This window comes from Larimichthys crocea, chromosome III, assembly GCF_000972845.2.
Source record: "Larimichthys crocea isolate SSNF chromosome III, L_crocea_2.0, whole genome shotgun sequence".
NCBI classification, from domain to species: Eukaryota; Metazoa; Chordata; class Actinopteri; family Sciaenidae; genus Larimichthys; species Larimichthys crocea.
Window position 1 is genome coordinate 39,279,961 of NC_040013.1, and position 20,473 is coordinate 39,300,433.

At 40.0% G+C, this 20,473-nt stretch overlaps 1 protein-coding gene across 1 annotated transcript in view; it reads left to right on the forward strand.

Moving 5' to 3' along the window:
- Positions 1-18,784, forward strand: part of gtf2ird1 (GTF2I repeat domain containing 1) — a 36,726-nt gene extending 17,942 nt beyond the window's left edge. The window contains exons 9-27 of the mRNA XM_019252837.2: positions 74-257; positions 2,487-2,512; positions 4,510-4,636; positions 6,487-6,530; positions 6,826-6,906; positions 8,042-8,173; positions 10,430-10,483; positions 11,034-11,114; positions 11,719-11,902; positions 12,076-12,137; positions 12,963-13,034; positions 13,212-13,479; positions 13,740-13,768; positions 13,855-13,902; positions 13,997-14,074; positions 15,563-15,755; positions 16,164-16,201; positions 16,288-16,397; positions 17,734-18,784. Coding sequence (XP_019108382.2) covers positions 74-257; positions 2,487-2,512; positions 4,510-4,636; positions 6,487-6,530; positions 6,826-6,906; positions 8,042-8,173; positions 10,430-10,483; positions 11,034-11,114; positions 11,719-11,902; positions 12,076-12,137; positions 12,963-13,034; positions 13,212-13,479; positions 13,740-13,768; positions 13,855-13,902; positions 13,997-14,074; positions 15,563-15,755; positions 16,164-16,201; positions 16,288-16,397; positions 17,734-17,802 — 1,880 coding nt within the window. The 3' untranslated portion in view covers positions 17,803-18,784. The remainder of the gene's footprint in view (positions 1-73; positions 258-2,486; positions 2,513-4,509; positions 4,637-6,486; positions 6,531-6,825; positions 6,907-8,041; positions 8,174-10,429; positions 10,484-11,033; positions 11,115-11,718; positions 11,903-12,075; positions 12,138-12,962; positions 13,035-13,211; positions 13,480-13,739; positions 13,769-13,854; positions 13,903-13,996; positions 14,075-15,562; positions 15,756-16,163; positions 16,202-16,287; positions 16,398-17,733) is intronic.
- Positions 18,785-20,473: the final 1,689 nt, after the last annotated feature.

Below are 20,473 nucleotides of genomic sequence, written 5' to 3' on the forward strand. Positions count from 1 at the left end.
TCCATGTTTGCAGAGTAAGAAATGCATAAAGTGAATATTCTTTCAGTAGCATCGCTTTGTTTTGTATCTCCAGCTGAGGCCTTGGGTCTAGATCACATGGTGCCTGTGCCATACCGCAAAATAGCCTGTGACCCGGGGGCCGTGGAGATCATCGGTATCCCCGACCAGATCCCCTTCAAGAGACCCTGCACCTACGGAGTACCTAAGCTCAAGCGCATCCTGGACGAGCGCCATGGGATCCGCTTCATTGTCAAACGGTGACAACAAAGAGTTCTCTTATCTTCTGGGACTGAATTCGCAGTGTTAGGCTGATGTAATGCATATTTTTAAGGAAACACGTCACTGTGTGCTCTCATGTCTAATTAAATCTGATTTAGTCAGCCAAGCACAGCTCATAGTTGATCCGCTTGCCACTTCATTACCGTCCAGCTCCACTCAACCAACTCTACTCTACAGTATGGCATCGCTTCTAAAACTTTTATTTTGAGAAGATTTTTAATAAGCAGCCACTAAGTGGGCCGGCCTATACCATCTGTCTGTTAAACGTTTGTTTCCTTCAGCACACTGTGTCCCACTGACTGGTAAACCATCTCCATTTATGTCCCAAATGACTTTCCCTTGCCAGCATATTGCGGCTGCTTCCATCCATTTGTTTAAGCTAATTTAAATGAGCCACCATGCCTTGTTTGAGATAACACATCTTTTTAACGAATCCTGCAGGCAGCTCATTAGTGTTAATACAATTAGGAAAGACTGAAAATGTGATTAATTCAGAATTACATCACATACCCATTGTCATTGAGAGATGCTCCAGATGTAACCCCCCCAATGTTCTTTTTCTGGCATGTTCTTTGTTGACAGACTGTGTTCGTTTTTTAAACTAACTGATCCCTAATTCTAACGCTTGGCTGCTTTAACTGCAGCCAAACTTTTGCTCTCATTTACAGCTGCAGCTTTGATATTAATCATGGCCAGATGATTATCGCATGTAATAACAACCACATTTTATTTCTATGTTTCTATGTTATGTTTTGAAAATTTCAGGAAAAAAGGTCGATGCTTGCTGGCTTTTGTTAACAGTGAAAATCTCATTGAGAGTTTTCAAACCATACTAGAGGTGTAGCTCAAGGGAAGGCGACGTGATTGGTCCGTTTGTGTGTTGGCCTAACCATCCATCCATTCGCTGGAACCACTTATTCTTAGCTTATCCCATCCGGCATTGGGCACGAGTACACCCTTGACAAACAACCATTCACGCTCACATCTAACTAGTCACCAATTAACCTATTAACTGTCCTTGGACTGTGGGATGAGGCCAGAGACACGGGGAGAACATGCAAACTCTGGCCATGAGGCAACAGCACTAACCCATACTGTCATTTGTAATTCAATTACTAAAAGCTGTTAATGTAACTCGTTACTCCCCAACACTTGTTACCCAGTGCAACATTGTGGCTTATTGATAGAGCTCCATGGCACAGAGGAATAGGTATATCAGGCTTTGGATACACAGACAACACAACAAAATCAAAAAAAAATCTGATAACCAGAGTGATATATCCCAGTCTCAGAACCCATTGGCTATCTAATGCTTCCCATTTAGCCAGCGGTTATCGAGAAAACAGATAAAGGACATCCGGTCCAAGACTTCCTCTGCAGTCCAACGGACCATTTTCACAGCAGCCATTTTGACATGAAATAGTAGCATAAACACAAGTGTTGCCAATGATACTAATTAAGGTTCCATTAGGGTCTATTAGCGACTTTATACGCAACAGAGAGAAAGACACTTTTAGGCTGATCTATCTCCATCAACAGATATCTGCGTACAATGCAGACACATTAAAAAAAAAAAAAAAGCCTACTCACACATGACTGGTGCATACTATTCGGACTATAAACGGAAACTAGAACACTTCTGATGCCAAAATCTCAGTCCCTTAGCTCCAGATTCTGTTTATAGAGATCAGACTTGTCCTAACATGGCCAGAGCTTTGACCTTTTTAATTTCCTTTTCTCTAACGCCACCCTGAGACCAAACTTAAAACAGTTTACTGCACGAGGGGGTAAAGAACTTACAACAGTGAGAGTTTTTAAGACTATTAGTCTTTTCTGGAATTACCTCAATATAAAATGAGGTCATCTGGCTTGAATAAGTCAGGTAGTGAAGTAATTGTAGGTGAAAGTAGCCATAAACAGAACCCTTCTTCACCAGCTGGAAATTCAGTGTTAATCCTCAAAAACTTGGAACATGATTCATTATTATCGCAGCAGGAGAGGAATGTAGTAGCATGTGCCAGAAGGAGGGGGAAGCAGTCTTAAGACATACACTTCACATCGCACTGCTTCATTGATAAGACATTTACTTCATTGTTTGACTGAGACTGATTGTTTAAAGAGCTGCTAATGATGTGTTCCTCCACATGTACAGTGTTTGCATCATGATTGTTGCCCTGAGAGACTAACTTTTTCTTTTTATATTTCAGAATGTTTGATGAAAGGATTTTCACTGGTAAGAGTTGTTGTTTTTGTTTTAATACCCCTTTCATGTGAATTTGAGCTGCCGTTTAGCCTCTTTATGACTTCTCGCGCCAGTGTTGCTAATTATATACTGGGAAGAGAGATTTATTATTAGTCATCATAATTTACTTTCCTTTTCTAGATGCTTTTGATTTATTCCAACGGAAAACAGACAAAACAAAGAACACAGAGCGTGTCTGTCTCTCGAACCCAAACTGGGAGCTGGATTTACAGTAGAAGAGCTTGTATAGACAAAAACAAATATATTGGATGTCACGCATTTGCATCTTTACTGGCTAAATTCATCATATAGGCAATATTAAACTGTATCTGTAAAGCAAACTAAGCATCAATATTGTTTTTCTGCTTTTTGACCTTCTGAACCGCTACAGTATATCTGTCACTATTCCCCCAGTTTATTAGGTCCATCTAGCCCTGGAATAAATTCTACTAATTCTAAAGTTTAGTCTGCCCTCATTGATTTAAATGGACACAATATTAGAAAGCCCTCTCAGAATAACAATACAAATCAACAGTACCACCACAACTGTTTAAAAATGTTGAATCAACAGCAGTGAGAGAAATGTAAGAAGATCTTTGTTCATACAACCCAACAATGGTGCTTGATCGAGCTGTGACAAAACAATTTAGAGATTTGTTGACCAAAGTTCAAAATTCTGTAGCAGAGTAGAGGTTTCTGGAACTCCCCATTTACTGCTAATAACAAGTTTTAACTCTCTAAAGATCAAAAGTTTTAATTTAGCCCCCAAATTATCATAGTGACTGTCGCTGTCTACAAACTACAGGTCATAAAATGACACAGAATACAAGACGAACACAGACATTGCACTATCTCACAGATGTATGTAGAAAACACTTAGACCATCAGGTTACTCAACAGTTCATTTTGTTTAAAATGTGCTGACAACTATCATTTACAAAAGATCAACAGCATTGTATCAAGCTACCATATCTAGTTTTTTTTTGGAAGGCCATATATATATATCTTTGATAATATCCACTGTCATTAGTAAAATAATGGTGTCCGCACTGTGGCCAAAGCTTGTTGATAACGTGTTTCTGCCTGCATATATATATATATGTGTGTATATTTTTTTTTTACGGTTGACACTTGGTGTGCATTCAGTGCCTTAAAACCTTAAAACTTTGTGACATTGTGCAATCTGACAGATTGCAACTGAGATTTTATTAGACGCATCGCACACAGCATGACACCACGATGTGACAGCACAGTGTGTAGGGCCCCTTAAAACATTTTCAGAACATTATAGTCGTCATGATGATGGTAGAATTTATTGCAGAGTTGCTGGATTTGACTGCCTCATTTGAGCACAAAGGGAAATTCAAAATATCCAAAACCTTACAATAGCTATAACCATGCAGGGCTTTTTTTCTTTTTTTTTTTAGATGGATGTGCAGTTTTGTGTAGGTGTCACCTCTTTTTTTTTCCACTGCAGGAAGTTTTCCACCAACCTTACCTTTGGGACCAGGGTCTAAATTTAGTCCCTGGGTCCCAAAAAGTCCCTGTCATGATCCCTCAGGGTTTATGGAACGGTGCTAATTGGGCAAACACAAACTGCCAGCTGACAGTATGAAATAATAATGGTTGTTTGGTCACCTGATTGGAGTGCACAGACCTTGACTTTCCAGCACTCAGCTAAAATCATGCCTAATTTGGCATATTGCTCGAGTGTGGTCTGCATTTACATTAAAACGAAAAATGATCTGCATGCTTTGAAAGGTAAAAGAGGTGTAAATATTCTGGAGGGATTCCACGTGTGCGTCGTGTGGAACTTGATCCAGGCATTTAGCCGTGCAGTATTTGTCAAAATCTTTACAATTAATTACAGTAACTGGCTAACAGAAAACTGCGCTGTCAAGCCCATTATTTATATATTTACACCCCACAGATGTTCTTCGCTAATGGGATGCGGTGTTTGTTTATCTTCTGTGTCTTGTTTGTTGAAGCTGCTGGCAAGATTGCAAGGGAGGAGGGCAAGCATGACCTGGGCTGCACGCCTGAAGACAGCTTCCCAGACAATCTGAGCATCCCGCCCACCACAGCGGAGCTGGTCAGCAATCCTCACAGCAGCAGGTCAGAGCTCAGCCCACGCAGAAACTGAGCACTACCCCACAGACGTTGTTTATAATGTGGAAATATGAGATAGTGGGACGTAGCCAGATTGTATTGGGCCATTACTCATAATTTGGACCGAATTGGAGAGTTTAAATATGCTGTTTTATTGAATATATCATTTACATTGCCCCTGTGACACTAGCTGTGATAAGCTTAAATTTTAGTGCCAGCTTTAAATTTATATTTTGATTCAGCTTCGTTTTTGGAGTGTTTTCTTTTTCTATCTTTTGTGAGAGGCGGTGCCATGTTTATCAAATTGACTGACAAGGATGCCTCATGTAGCCTCAGGGTTCCCAAACTTGGATAAACTGGTGAGAGTGGTTACACCTGGAAATTAATGAAAATGCCCAAATATCCTGGAAACAGTCTATGTTGTCCTAGAAGAATATAATTCTATTTTAAACCTAGGTGCATATCTAGTCTGCTGGTAGGATAAGCAACTTCAAAGCAGTCCAATGTCTAGCTGGTCACACCAGACTAAGCAGGACGGACTTCTCAGTGAACCCCAGTGGAAATTCTGTATCTACATGCATACAGCCTAATGCATACAAATCTAATGTTACAGTTAGAGGAAAACTGCAGAAAATGAGTCTATTTTCCAGTTCCACTCTGCTGTGATCAGAAAAATGTCCTTATTTATACAGTATTTCTTTACTTGAGACTCAAGTAGATTTTAAATGTACTGGGTTTGTCGCAGTTTCACAATGCCTCTCAAATAGTCAGTATGGAGCTACGTCTAGCCAGGCAGGATAGCGAAGTCTCTGTTGAAGCGCTCCTTCTTATATGATGAGAGTAGCAGTCTGTTGATGAAGGAAGCTGTTTAAGCTGCTTTATAAACCCAATGTGTCAATACTACGGCTCCTGGTAAATTATATGACCATTTGTGAGCAAGCTCTGTCCTGAATTGTCAAGAAAATCTCCTTGAAAATGTCCTGGAATGATCCTGGAAATTAAACAGAGTGGGGACCCTGAGTCTACTGGTGCTTAGTTTACTTGGCTTTCCAGATGAAGCAAAATTTGACTGAACAAATCTAAGGGAGCTTTCACACCAGAGCTGTTTGGTCCGCTTTAAACGAACCAGAGTTTGTTTCCTTGGATAGTCCGCCTCCATTGGGCAGGCGTGAAAGGTCAACCTGGACCAAACAAGCGAACTCTGGTCCACCTGAAAACGTGGGTCTCGGTTCGATTGCAAGTGAACTACTAGTAAACCAAAGAGAGCCGTCTGTGTAACCACAGACCACAGCAGCACGTCTCAGTCTCTCGCTCTTCGCTGTCTTTTTGGGTACTGCTGCATTCGTCTCATGTACAGAGCTACGTGCTGGATAGCTCGCTACCTCGCTTGCTGCTCATACTGGCCAGCTTCTTGTGAGAAACCAATCAGGTTTGAACACCAAAGTAAAAACAGAAATGCCAAGACTGCATAACTTTGGTGTTCCTCCACAAGCCGAATGAAGGGGATGGATTTCGGTTTTTGGTTCTGGCCAGTCGATAAGCTGGGTTTTCTTCTTCATCAGTGCTCGTTTCGGGCAATATCGCCCCCCCAGAACGAGCAGCTGTTGTAACTGCATGACGTTGTTCAGACGGTATGGTCAGCTTTCAAAAGTGCAGTGTGAAACTGAACCAAACCAACTGAAGGTGTGAAATTTTTTCGCCGTCCCAACGGACTATCCTGGTGTGAAAGCGCTCTCATTCAGTATTGGGGCCCGATATTATAAGTTTGCATCCCACCACAAAATGGCTCGTGTATTTTAACTGAATCAGTTTTGTAATTTGGTCGTCACCTGAGTGTGTTTTATTTAACATCACAGATCAACAAGTGCATGCGTGAGTCCCTTGGCTGACTGTGAAGCAGGTATGTGCAATCAAACGCATTAAAAGCATTTCTGCATTATAAAGACCTCTTTGTTCTGATACTTTGCTGTCTGAAGTAACAAAAAAAATTCAACCCCCCCTCAAGTATCAGATTAAACTTTTAAAGTGATATGAACAGTCCTTCAGAAGTCTCTGAAGAAATTTTCCCATCATGTTTTGCAGTCTAGTCAGTTCAAACATCCTATCGCCTACTTAAATCTGTTGAACGTTGCCATAAAGCACAGTGCCACACGCTGATGGGAACTCAAGTAGAATGAACTGTTCAATCCCTGCAGGTCCTTCAGGAGATTGCATTCCATTGAAAAGGATTAAAACAGAGCCTCCAGACGGGGAGATCATTCAAGTTACAGTACCAGGTAAGTGTGCACATGCTCGGCCAGCCAAATAGTCCACTTCTGAATATATTCACAGTATCCAGAGATGTCACTTTGACAGATTATCGCTGACTTTTCGCAGGTATGTGGTACAGCATCTACTACACAGCTTTGTTGAATATTCGATTCTGATTGGTCAGTTATGGAAACGTACGTCTGTTATTTGTGTATAGCAGACGGTTGCCATGGATGCAGTTCTGACCATGAACCACAGTGGACACATTAAGATCATTTTTAAAATCAATGAAATCACATTTGACCTCAGAACACTATTCAAACACTAACCACTTCATGGTCCGGGGTTTATTCCGCAACAGTGATTTATTCCTTACTTATTTGATTCATACACACTCACCACACACAAACAAGCCTTTTACACAACAGGAACTTAACGTCCCCCCTTTAGGGAGACTTCTGTTATGGCACTGCTCAGGAGGAAGTACAAAAATTCAAGGTCTCTGTACTCTCAGCGGTGTCTGCAGCACTGTCAATAGACCTTTTTTCACAGCAGCCATTTTGACATGAAATAGTAGGTAAACACAGGTGTTACCAGTGATACTAATTAAGGTCCAGTTCCATTCAGGTCAAACAGAGTCAGAGTGCTGCTGTGGTTCATGTCTCCTCACTGGAATAGAAACTTAATTAACATCTGTGTTGACCGTACTGTCATGGTTACTTTACAAAGACTTTAACTACGTAGCCTAACTTATGGATCATGGTAGAAGCACATGAACCAAGAAAAAATGGCCAAATCTGAGCAAGTTAACGTGAAGTCGCATGGAGAACGGACCAATAGAGAGATGGAGACTGTTTGTTACTTGTAAGTCGACCTATCGGAAGCTCGGGTCATGTAATGTTGTTGGAGCTATAGTATGTTTCAGATTAGAGTTTTTAAAGACTTCATCATCTTCACGTTGGGTTATTTTCTAGGCGGCTTGCCGCACAGTCGATTAGACGGTTGCACACAGGGCTGTTTTTGGCCTTATCTGAAACCTACATCAGTATCAGTGTTAAACCAATAATACAGGAAATGTCACAGGAAATGTCAGCAAACTGATATTTCCTCTTTGTACTGCAACACACCGAAACTCCCCAAATGTTTGTTTTTTGTCTCCAGACGCTGGTACAAGCGGGGAGGAGCCCAGCGAGTCTGTGGCCGAGCCAGTCGCAGCTGCAGCGTGTCCAGCCACAGCCTCGCCTCCCTCTGCTCCCTCTGCTCCCCATCACCCATCAATGGAAAACCACACAGGTAACCTCAGCCCCCCGTCACCTCCATCTCATCTACCTCCTTCTCGCTGCAGCTCCTGGAATGCCAGCTCTTACCTCCTGGTGCCATCACTGCCACCCCCCCCACACACCGGCTGTTTTTTAGGAAGCTAAATAAACTGCCACACGTATGAACAACAACTTTCATCCCTCTTTCCCCACGACCAAACCTTCCCAGCCACTAATAGCTACAACCCCAACCTCAAGAACTCCTTATCTGCAAAAGGCACCATGTATCAGCTGCAGCTATTTGACTCTCTCACTCTGGCCTCTGTCTTGATGTCACTTTGTAAACTGAGAGTTTGCCCTTTGGTCATTTTTGCCATTTTAGACTGATGCATTGTACTTATTTCCAGATTTGGAGTTACACTGTCCTGTAGTCCTACTGCCCACAATGATTAGAGTTAGTTCAGTTAGTTCAAAACTTCTCCTCAAAAGATCCTTTAAATACTCCTAAAATCCCACCTCCATCTAACACGAAGCTGTTCATACACTGAAACAGCTCTCACCTTTAAAACACTAGCGCTACCAAGGTTACCAAGACATTTGAGTAGACTACGCTCTCTTTCTAAACCACATTGACCTCATTTACAGTAGTTATGTATTTTTCCACCTAAAGGGTTGCTTCACCCAGTTAGGAACATATTTTCTTACTGGTATCTAGCCAATCAGATAGTTTTAGCTCCAATTTTTAAGATATATTTGTCACTGATATTTCCATCAGTGCTGTAAACACCACAGCAGAGGAACTGACCCTTTAAGCTGTAACGTACAAAAGAAGTATTAAACAATAGTTGAATACTAATATAGTAAAAGTCCTCAGATGTCAATTGAATGTTTATATGAATTAACATATAAATGAGGTATTTCTTTTCAGTTTGAATGTAGAGAATGAAGAGTCTACTCAATGTGATCTTGGGCGTAGCATACAATGCTTTCAGGAAGCGTTTTGTTTTATTTTGTTGATTTGATTGTGCTTTGTTGAAGTTTTCTTTTCTTTCACAAATGACCACTAAAGGAAAGAAAATGAAGGTAAGTGCAGCAAATGTCACATTTAGTATAATTTGCTGTTACATGCTGTTTATTTATTTATTTGTTGCTATTTTGCATTATATATACTAAAGTACAATACATGTGGGATTTTGCCTAGATCTGGAGAGTATCCTATGGAGGTCATTTCACCATTCACACACTTATTGGTTGCAGTATCGCACACTGTGGGTTGTCCTGGTCCGAGTCCCGTCCTTTTGCACTCTGTGCTCCAATAACTGTTGAGCAAACGTCAGTCAACTGTCTCATTTCCTGTACTTAGATATGTTACGTGCTAACTCGTCAGTGTTAAATAGACATTTGAAAAAACAAGTTACACATAATGTATATAGTCACACCTTAACTTAACTAGTGTTGCTAAATATTGTTTGCAGCCATTTGTTTATTTATTTTTCATGTTAAATAGTTGGTTCACCCAACATTATTTTCTTACTTACTTACTGTTCTTACTAGCTAATGAGCTAACTAATCTTTATCAATCATAAGTTAGCTAGTTAGCTAGTGTTTGGCTACAGAGCAAAGTGCTAGTTAACCAGCTAAATACATCTGACAGCTAATGTTAGCAGAAAGGAAGTTCATTTACATGAATCATTAGTTAGCCAGTTTGCTAGCATTTTACTAGTGTGTGTTGTATTGTATTGTTGTATTTTCAACAAGTTGACTGAGGTTCTGATCGAGGCTCGCTCAACAGTTATTGGAGCATAGAGTATAAATGGGGGCGACTCTGAAAGGCTCACCTAAACAAAGTTCTGCAGCTCTTTAAGTCAAGCCAAGTCATCTTTATTGTCAGTGGTGCCGTATGTACAGGACATACAGAGAATTGAAATAATGTTTCCCTCATATCCCTGGTGCAAACGACAATATAAAATATAGACAAGTCAAAAGATATCTAAGAAAAATATGGCAGTTGACTGTACACCATGTATGTAAGTCAACGTTTTAAGGAGGCCTCGATGCTCGATCAACCGCTGAAGTGAGAGAATATAACCAGCTGTTTTGACAACACACAACAAATAAAATCATAGCGAGAACACACAAAGCCACTGGAAACAGGTAAACCATCCAGACGTTAACAACTTTGGTTTTGTCTTTTACTGAATAATATATCACACATTTGAATTCTGTGTTCTGTAAACGTTTGAAAGCAGCTGTATGTTTGCTCTTCTCATGTTTTTCTTTCATCCTGCAGCTGAAGCTCTGTCACCCAACACGGCCTCCCAGAGCATCAGAAGATCCTCTGAAGGTAGGATGGGGGCGACTGACTCATTCAGTATGTTCTGCTAAATCCAGCGCTTTGTGCAAAATATTATCTTGTTTGAGAAACCGACTGGGATAAAATAGCTACAAACTTTTGACCACTAACCTGTAGCCCTTACTACGACCCTTTATATATTCGACTTGAAGGCTTTTTTTTTTATCTTTAAAGTTTTTCACCATTTGCATTTGGAGCGATGAATGTACGTATTTTTAAATCTCAGAGCTTTGAGATCAGCTTGTAGTTTTATACATTTTCTAAAAGACTAATATGGTTTAGAGCACAGTTAATGTGTGGCATTTAGTCACGTCCATCCCCAAAAAATACTTCCCACTTTGTTTTATTCTCTCCTATGTTCATCTGTTATGGCCTCTGGTGATTAATACACCACACAGTCAGTTTGTCACTACCAGGTCGGTGTGTGCCAGGTGGAATTTATCAAAATAAAGGTGGCGAAAAGGAGAAGTTGTGCTGTTCATAGGTGGGAAGACTCTGACTCACCAAGCTTTGTTCTGCAAATGTTTGTTTCCTCTTTTAGCGGGGAGTCTGGTGGAGGACATTGGTGAAATGATTCTCCAGATTCGCAGACAAGTGGAGAGCCTCTTCAGCATTAAGTACGGTAAGCTACCTGCAGTGACGGAGCTTAACCCCTCATTCATACCAGGGCAGGAAGTTATATCAGGCTCATTAATTTTGCAGTAAGACTTTAATCTCCTCTACATATACACACCCCCATTTTACCAGAGTGCAGCGAGTGAATCGTTCAGCTTTTATAGTCTGTTCGAATATTAATATTTTAACTTCTTTAAATAATTTACCGCAGAAGAATTAGTGTGCTCAGCATGGGGTAAAGAGATGAATTCCAGTGTTATGTCAGAGGAGTTAAAGCAAAGAAGAATTGGTGGATTTAATTTGTTTGGTCACCGAGTGACTGAAACAGCTGGTCAACATCACACCATGGGTGCTTGTGCAAGTATTAGTGTGCATTAATATTAAAGGTAACTATACTGAAAAGTGTAATTACCTGTATGAGCAAACAAAGTAAGTTTGGAGAAGTGTTCAGAGCTACCGTGGCTGATCTGATCTGGTCACATTCGAAGACAATTATTACTGATAAGAATTACGCCTAGACCGGCTAAAATAAGATTGCAACGACCTCAAATTATCTGTCTTAGAGGACACATCTGAACACATTCAGTGAAGTTCTCTCTCCTCTTCCTCAGCTGAAGCTCTGGGCCTTCCCGAACCAGCCAAGGTGCCCTACTCCAAGTTCCAGATGTACCCTGAGGATCTGTACGTCACCGGGCTGCCAGAGGGAATCTCCCTCCGAAGGCCCAACTGTTTCGGAGCGGCTAAACTGCGTAAGATCTTGGCTGCTAGCGGTCAGATCCAGTTTGTTATTAAAAGGTGAGCACACATAAAGCGTTACAGGACACTGTATGTCATTTCATCTATTAACGCCACCTCATTATCTATTACCTTCATATTAACAGTCAAACAATGTCTTTGCTAACACTGTTAATTCAGGGATTCATTCACTGCTTTGTAAATATTGCACCAATCTTTGTGTTTGTCTCCAGGCCTGAGCTGTTAACTGAGCAAGTAAAACAAGAGATGCCTTCCATCCCCGTCTGTGATCCAGGTACAGGTCCCGAACAAATAAAAAAATACATCAAATTGTTCTTTTTTTTTAGCAACATAGGAAGGCTTTCTCAGTGCACCAAAACGTCACAACAACAAAATCAGGAAGTCATGTTATTCACTCAACTCATTGCGCAAAAAAATTAGATGTTTATCTAAAAGGACTGGTGAAAGAAAAAGAAAAATTTGCATGCTCCCACCGTCTCGATATCCAATCTCTGGATGTTTACCGGTGTGGTCTGAGGTGTCAATCACCATCAATCGACAAAGTGATGACGCTTTGGGGTTTAAGGGTTGAGTGGATCACTGCTTGCAGTTGCTCGGTCTTTTTGAGGGTTTGTTTGCACCAGTATTTTTGTGAAAAAACTTTTCTTAGAGATCACTAAATATTTAACCTTCTGCACACACAAGTTGTTTTTTCATTCTACTGTTTTTTTTTCCATTTAAAAAGGATGTAAACCCGCAGCCTCTCCAGATTTTCTAAATATCTGAAGCTCTGGAGATAAAATAGTATCTTAGGAGACACTAGGAAGACAATTCCACCATCTAGAAGCTCATAAAGCGGGTTTAAGATACTATTTGTACACTCCTCTGCATGCATGAAATTATGAGGTCAAATCCAGTTCATACGCTATTTTTAAAATAGCTCTTTTAAAGGAAAAAGAAAGTCTTTCCGGGGATTTTGCTGCAGCTATTGCTACCTTTTTCTTTTTTTCTTTGTGACAAAGCTCAGCTGCTAGAACAAGGCACAGCTCATAATGTTTGTTGTGTTCAGTAAATCTTACGAAATGACAAAAACTAAACATTTAAATGTTTTTTTCCAAAGAGCTGGACGCCAAGGACGCAACGCCAGTAACAGAAGATACTGCAGCTATATCCAAGAGACCTGGATTCTCAGGTACGCCTGAGTTTCACCTTCAGTCTCCACTTTGAAGCTCGGATTTGACACTGTTACTGTTGTTTAAACATAAATCAGCTTCGTGCATCAGTTTTAAAAGTAATCAGTGAAAAGGCTGAATAACTGCAGCAGGCTAAAAGAAAAGATTACATTTCAAAGTGTCTCTTCTGTCTGCAGAGTGTTTGGAGTCCAAGCTGTCCAGGATCGACCTGGCCAACACGCTGCGAGAGCAGGTCCAAGACCTGTTCAACAGGAAGTATGGGGAGGCATTGGGCATTAAGTACCCCGTCCAAGTGCCTTACAAGAGGATCAAGAACAACCCTGACTCGGTCATCATCGAGGGCCTTCCCCCCGGCATCCCCTTCAGGAAGCCCTGCACCTTCGGCTCCCAGAACCTGGAGAGAATCCTGGCGGTCGCTGACAAAATCAGTTTTACCATCACCAGGTGGGAACCTACACTTAAAGGTCCAGTGTGCGAGATGACTTATTCTTCTAGAAAAGAAATTATTGTTAAAGATAATTATTGAATGTGTGAACAATAAAGCTTTAACTCATTTAAGGTCCAAACAATACCTCTTAAATGTGATATATGTCATGATAATAGCCTGAGTAACACATAATTAAAGAACATCTTATTATTCAAGGCCAGATTTACAAGTTTAAATTATGTCTGCTCAAATATTTATAACACTTTGTTCTTTGCAGACCTTTTCAAGGACTCATTCCAAAACCAGGTGAGAACAGAATGTAGTTATGATTAAATAACCAGCTAATTGTCATTTTAATAGCAATACATAATTCATCTTTTTTTTTTTATTAGCACCTCGACGTGTCACTTTACTAAAGAAGGCCTACGCCTCCATAAGTGGTGAGTAGAAAATGTTTTATAGGAGACATTTTCCTGCTGTTGCTTAATCTGGAACTTCAATTTAAAAATAAACTGACTCTCTTCGCCTCAACAGATGATGATGACATTAACCGCATGGGGGAGAAAGTAGTCCTTCGAGAGCAAGTCAAGGAACTGTTTAACAAGAAATACGGTAAACTGGATGTTTGTGTGTTACATTAAATTTGAGCTGCTTCCATTGAGGTTTTTTTTTTTTTCAGGGAAGGTGGGCAAGAACCACTAGGAGCGGATTCAGTGGCAAACAGAAGAGTGATTCATTTTTTTCCTCATATTTATAATTTTAGACTCTATCTCTACATGAGACGTGAAACAAGTCACGTATAGTCAGTAAAGACGAAGAACATTTTTTTATCGTTTTTTTTTTTTTTTTGCCATGAGCATTTTGGCCTAACAACTGAGACATTTCAGTAGTGACGATTCTCACACTGTTGCCTCGGGGTTTCTGTCCAGGTGGATAGCCAGTAATAGGATATGTTCTCTTGTTCATGTCTGGGACTGTCACCTTGACTGCCTCACATTTTACTCATGGACATGAACATTTTTTGGGGCACAAAACTGAAAACCATTCCTTCTTTATTTCCGCCATGGTACAGCTCTATAACGACACAGTGTTGGCAGCTGTAATATTTAATCATTTTGTAGTAATATTTTTTGACAGTGCGAAATTTGTTATGCAGGACATGAAGCTTCTTTTTTCTTGTTGCTCATTAGACGGAGTGTAGTCTTGCACATATCATATGTAGGTCCAAGGGTATTAGAAATCATTTTGATCTTACAAAGATCGAAAAAAAATTTATCCTTTTAAATAAAAATCAGTTGTGTTTTGTAGTCAGTGTGCAGGAGTTACTCTTTTCATCAGTGATTTCATAAATATGTATGAACAGTTGGCATTCATCACATTGAAACCACTGACAGTCTGAAGAATGGACGGCGCATGCAAGACATCGCCCATGCTGTTAATTATGCAGAACTTTAAGCCTTAATATCATTTAAACAGAGAGTTAAATAGAAATTCAGACTCAGTACAGTTGTCATGACCGGGGAAATTAGCTATAGAGACCAAAACAGTTTTTTGAACCAGGCTGTAAACATGTTTATTTCTGCTGTCAGGTGGACATTTTAATATGGGGGCTTATGGAGATTTACTGCAGCCAGCCTCATGTGGACATTTGAGGAACTACAGTCCTTTTGCATGCTTTCATTTATATGTGATTAACAGCTACCCTTTGATAATAATAAAATGAACATTAATGAGCTCCAGGCTAAATATGTGAGCAGTATCACAGTATGAAAGAGGAAAAGTAAAGACACAAAATGCTACCTACTTTCACATTTTCATTAGCATAATTCGTTTTATATATTCACCTCATTTTTCCTCAGGCAGTTCTTCTTGCTCTTTCCTACAGTAACTTTAACACACATTTCAAACCTTCAATTTTTCAGGCCAAGTCGTGACTTTACACTGTATTTATATGAATATTTGCATGTATTTAATAGTCTTTTTTTTTCGTAAAGTTGACAGAAAAACAACCAGCATCTGTCCTCCCGTCTTTGCAGGTGAAAGCATTATTTCTGCTTTTTTTGTGTGTTTTTTGATCACATTGTTGTGTTGTGTCTTTAGGTGAAGCTCTGGGCTTAGACCGCTCTGTCATGGTCCCGTACAAGCTAATCCGTGGCAGTCCAGAGTCTGTAGAAGTTAGTGGCCTTCCAGACGATATCCCCTTCCGAAACCCAAACACCTACGACATTGTGTGCCTGGAGAAAATCCTTCAAGCCGCAGATGAAATAACATTCAACATCAAGAGCCAGCTACAGTGAGTGTTGAGACGCCTGAATATTCAGCAGCCTGTTCACTGTCACCACGCTGTATATTTCAGTGGGAATTTAGGTTTTTGCCTGTTGGTAGTTAAGCTCATTATGGTTTATTTATGCTTTGGATTTAAATCCAGCCTCTGAGATGTCAAGGAATAAATCTTCCTCAGCGGCGAATGTAAATAATGTGAAATGATGAACAATATTTTGACGGTGAGGCAGTTAAGCTATGATGAAAGAATGGAGGCGAAGTCTTATATCATGCAAAATTGTTGCTATTTAAATTTTTTAGGTGTGAAATAAGTGCAGTCTGAACAGAACGCCCAACGCAAATTACCCAATTGTTTTTTTAGTCTGAAAAGAAATGCCATGTCATCTGAATTTTTCTCGGCCTTTTCTCTCTCACCCAGACCTTTTGCAGAAATCTGTAGCCAAGCTTGTAACACAGGTGAGTGTTTTAAGCTTGTTGTGTTAGTCCAAAGTCAAGCTATGTGCTATAAAGTAAAAAAAACAACATTCGCTTTGTGTCTCCAGTAGGAACAAACGCCTCGACCAATCGACGAAAGCGCAAGAGAGTTCAAGAGAGCAACCGAGTACCCGCCTCCTCTGACTTGGGGATATCAACCAATCAGATTCCAGTGATGGTAAGTTTGAAGGTTTGTGGAAATGTGTTTGTGCTTCACTGTCAAAAACAAATCAATGTAGAGACCAAAACTAACAATGAATTGATTCTAAGATCTAAGGTGTGTCTTCAGTGGGAACCAATGGGCTTTAGGGTTTAGTCCTCCAGCCACATTCTTGGTTTTGGTCTTTTCATGGGATTTATTACCCAGAACCTGGGAAGTCGTCATTGGAAACCATTTTACATAGTCAAACTCGTACTGAAGGTGGTCAAGAGACAAGTTAAAACATTTCCATCAAGAAGAGGCTTCAGTGCCATCCTTTATTTTTCTTTAAATGAAGGAACACTCTCCAGTTCTGATCCTGGCAGCATCAACGATAACCTCCAATGTTGTTTTCAAGCGAACGGTCACTTTTTACACCCCTAGTGTTAAACCACAGCTGTAGCTTATGCTGAATTGCCAGTAGTTCTTCAAAGGATGCTGGTTAGTCTGTAACCACTGTGTTCGGACACAAACACGTAGCTTGAAGACGGGCAAGATGGATTCTTATGTGATGTTTCGGTTATGCGATCTCGCGTGTCCAGCTGCCTCGCAAGATTGGTGATTTGTTGACAGTCAGGAAACTATAGAATGAATCCAGACTTCGGTGCAGCTTTCAAAATGTGGGAAAGTCCGTCCATTATCTGTAACTGCTTATCCTCATCAGGTGGGGCTGGAGCCTGTTCCAGCTAACTTTGGGCGAGAGGCAGGGTACACCCTGGACAAGTCAGCATCTTATAACACATAGATCCAAACAACCATTGACACTCATGTTCACACCTACGGACAATTTCGAGTCACCAATTAACCTGTGTGCATGTGCATGTCTTTGGACTGTGGGAGGAAGCCAGAGTACCCGGAGAGAACATGCAAACCAGCGGCCAGGTTTGAACCAGCGACCTTCTTGCTGCGAGGCGACAGTGCTAACCACTGCACCACAGATAATTATAACAAGAGCAGAAATATTACGAAGGGCGGCACTCCTTCCCACAGTCCAAAGACATGCAGGTTAATTGCTGACTATAAGTTGCTCAAAGGCGTGAATGTAAGTTTGAATGGTTGTCTCTATGTGTCAGCCCTGTGATGGACTGGCGACATGTCCAGGGAAATGTTACAAGTACAGTCGCTTCTTTGATCGGAACAAAAACAGTATAATCTTTCTTGAAGCTGTTATTTAATTTCCGAAGGCAAACCTAATAATAAAACTGCCTTTTGAGGCAAGGTCAACAACCTCTTGGAACTAATGAAAGCATTTTCTCCACCATCATGACTGACTTTCCTCTCTCATTGTCTTTTCTTTCATTGTGTGCGCCCGCAGCAGTGGCCCATGTACATGGTGGACTACAGTGGAGTGAATGTGCAGGTTCCCGGGAAAGTCAATTACTGAAGGACAAACCTGGAACGCAGCAATGGGATAAAAGGAGGAGTTTTGTCAAAGTGATATTCATGACTCTTTCACGTGCGACACTAACACTTTGTCCGAGTGCTAAGATTTAAACAATCTCTCCAGACTGAATATAGAGAGCTGAAGATTTGACTCTTGTGAATGACGTCCCCAGTGTTGAGGAACAATAGAATGTACGTGGATCTGAACGTTGCGGGGCAAAAAGCTTGGCTTGTTGTCTGTATCCTGCCTCCACACAGTGTCAGCAGGACAGTTTTCCTTCTGAAGCTGATCATGACAGTAATATTGTTTTTTGTTTTTTTTGTTTTTGTTTTTTACAAAGCTGAAAACATTACTAAAGTCATGTTATTTGCCCTTGCATTTTACAAAGTGTCCATCCACTGAGTCATGTTGTTGGATCCAGCATTTGGTTGCAATGTATTACTGACAAAAAAAAAAGTCTTTGATAACGATCTGGTTCCATAATATTCAGATATTTGTACTTTTTATTTATTATATTTATTAAAATATAACATTATGTGCAGGGATGTAAAATACATTATTCTGTTATACAGCTCTTCGAGGAACTATCACAACACTAACAGATACTACTAGTCGCTCAGTAACTACAGGTAACCTCTGAAATCAAAATAAACAGCAGCAATGAAGTGTCTTAATTGGGTGTTGTGGCAACGGCAAGCCATCAGAAATTAACGGAGATAAAACGGACTCAACGTTTGCCCGACAGGTAGAACCTCCGCTCACGCAGCGGCAGGAAGTACCTGCAGTAAACACAAGACCTTCAGTAAACAGCCTCTTTATGTTAGCACCACATTAACAATATGTAAAATATCTCAGCCTGAATGTATCATGTAAAGGAAAGAATGGTATGTTATTCTGCGATGACTGTCTCTGGACTAACAATATTTAATATGCTGTACCTTAATGCCAATTAGGCCTTTGAAATAAAATGTGTTGCCTTGCACTTTGATTCTGTTGGTGTTCATGTTTGATGTTCTGTACTGTAAGGTGTCTAATCCACTGGAAGCCAACCAACACAACGGTGAGTGTACAAAATCTGATCTGAACAACCTTCCATACAGTAGTTGAATCCAGAAGTGGCTATGGAGGTTAAGGAGCTGTACCGTGTTTCACAGCAAGTTTTTAATGGATTTACTTGTATTTGGGTATTTTGGATAGCTACGAAGAGCCCTGTAACTACGGGAAACTTAAGATTCCTGTCTGATCAATGATGACACTTAAAGAAAGAAATCTATATTTACTGAACACATTAATGTTTGGCAAATTCTTACTCTTGACTTTTAAAGATTAACATTGTCTTTTGCTTTTTTAAGTGAAGGATGCTGATATTTCTACTTCCTTGTGTATTTTTGGGGAATGTATACATCTGTAATATCCTAATAATTTCCCCTAGCAATGGCCGCCATTACTGCTGCTGTTCCCGTCTATTGTGTCGCGGCACATCTTGCAGTTTACAAAGATAACGGCATGTTAACCGCTCAAACTTCTTGGTAATTTTTGGAACGGTGAGTCCTTTGTTTCAAACAATCGTAGAAAAAAAAAGGCATCTAATTAGTTGGCGACCCTTGATTTTGACAACTGAAACAACAAATTTTTAGTCATCTAGCTAATTAAGCTAACGTTATGAGCTTCATGAGTTGGTTGAAAACGGCATTTCCGACTTGATAACCCTTAGAAGAAATGGAAATAGCAGCACTGTTGTAACGTGGAGTTTATTAGGGCTAGTATAATAAAAAATGATAGCTAGATTAACATGATTTCAGTCACATAACCGTGCTGTTTAGCTTACATACTAAGAGATTCATTTCTTGTTTTTCATACTTTCAAACATGTTGTCACTTTTAATGTAACAAGAAAAGAAAGAAGCTTTTAGGATGAGGACAAAATGATGTTTGTCGAACGGAAGTTAACGTCTTAGGTAAATTTGGCTAACGTTAGCCCTGCATTCTATCGATTTCAGCTTACATTAGTGCGTGCACTGTTTAATTCCTTACACATTTTTCACAAAAATAAAAAATGACACCACCCTTCAAACGCTTTACTCTTACAACAACTCACATAAATGAAAAATACAAAGCTCGACCAGGCTGCCTTACGTACTTGGTATGCTATGGTTAAGCTATGATAATAATCACTGTGGTGAGGCACTCAAACAGTCGAATAGAAATATAAAATAGAAAAGTTCTGGGATCATTTATTCAGCTGTTTTAAGTTTAAACTAATTTCTAAAAATATCCTTGAAAAACTGCTTATAATTTATTAGGTAAACCTAGCTGTAATGTAGGCTATGCAACATGAAGGTTATAGTGGTTATTATTCTTTCACCAGTGAAATGCAATACAACATTCCCGCAAACTGCTGCCAACAAAACGAGCATGAGGTTGATTTTCTCTGAAACGGATTATAAGCTTCAGGAAGGAAAGATTTATCACAGGACTGTTGTATGTGACTGCATTAGTTGACAGCTGAATGTATATTAAACTCACAGGAAATAACCAGACAGTCTTTTTATCCACATTTAGTCAGATCAAATCAGCATACAGTAAATAAATTCATACTTCTATATTTGACTGATTCTCATGTTTTATGTTTGGTGTTCATCTTCCAGACTGTGTTTTACACTCATTATCTG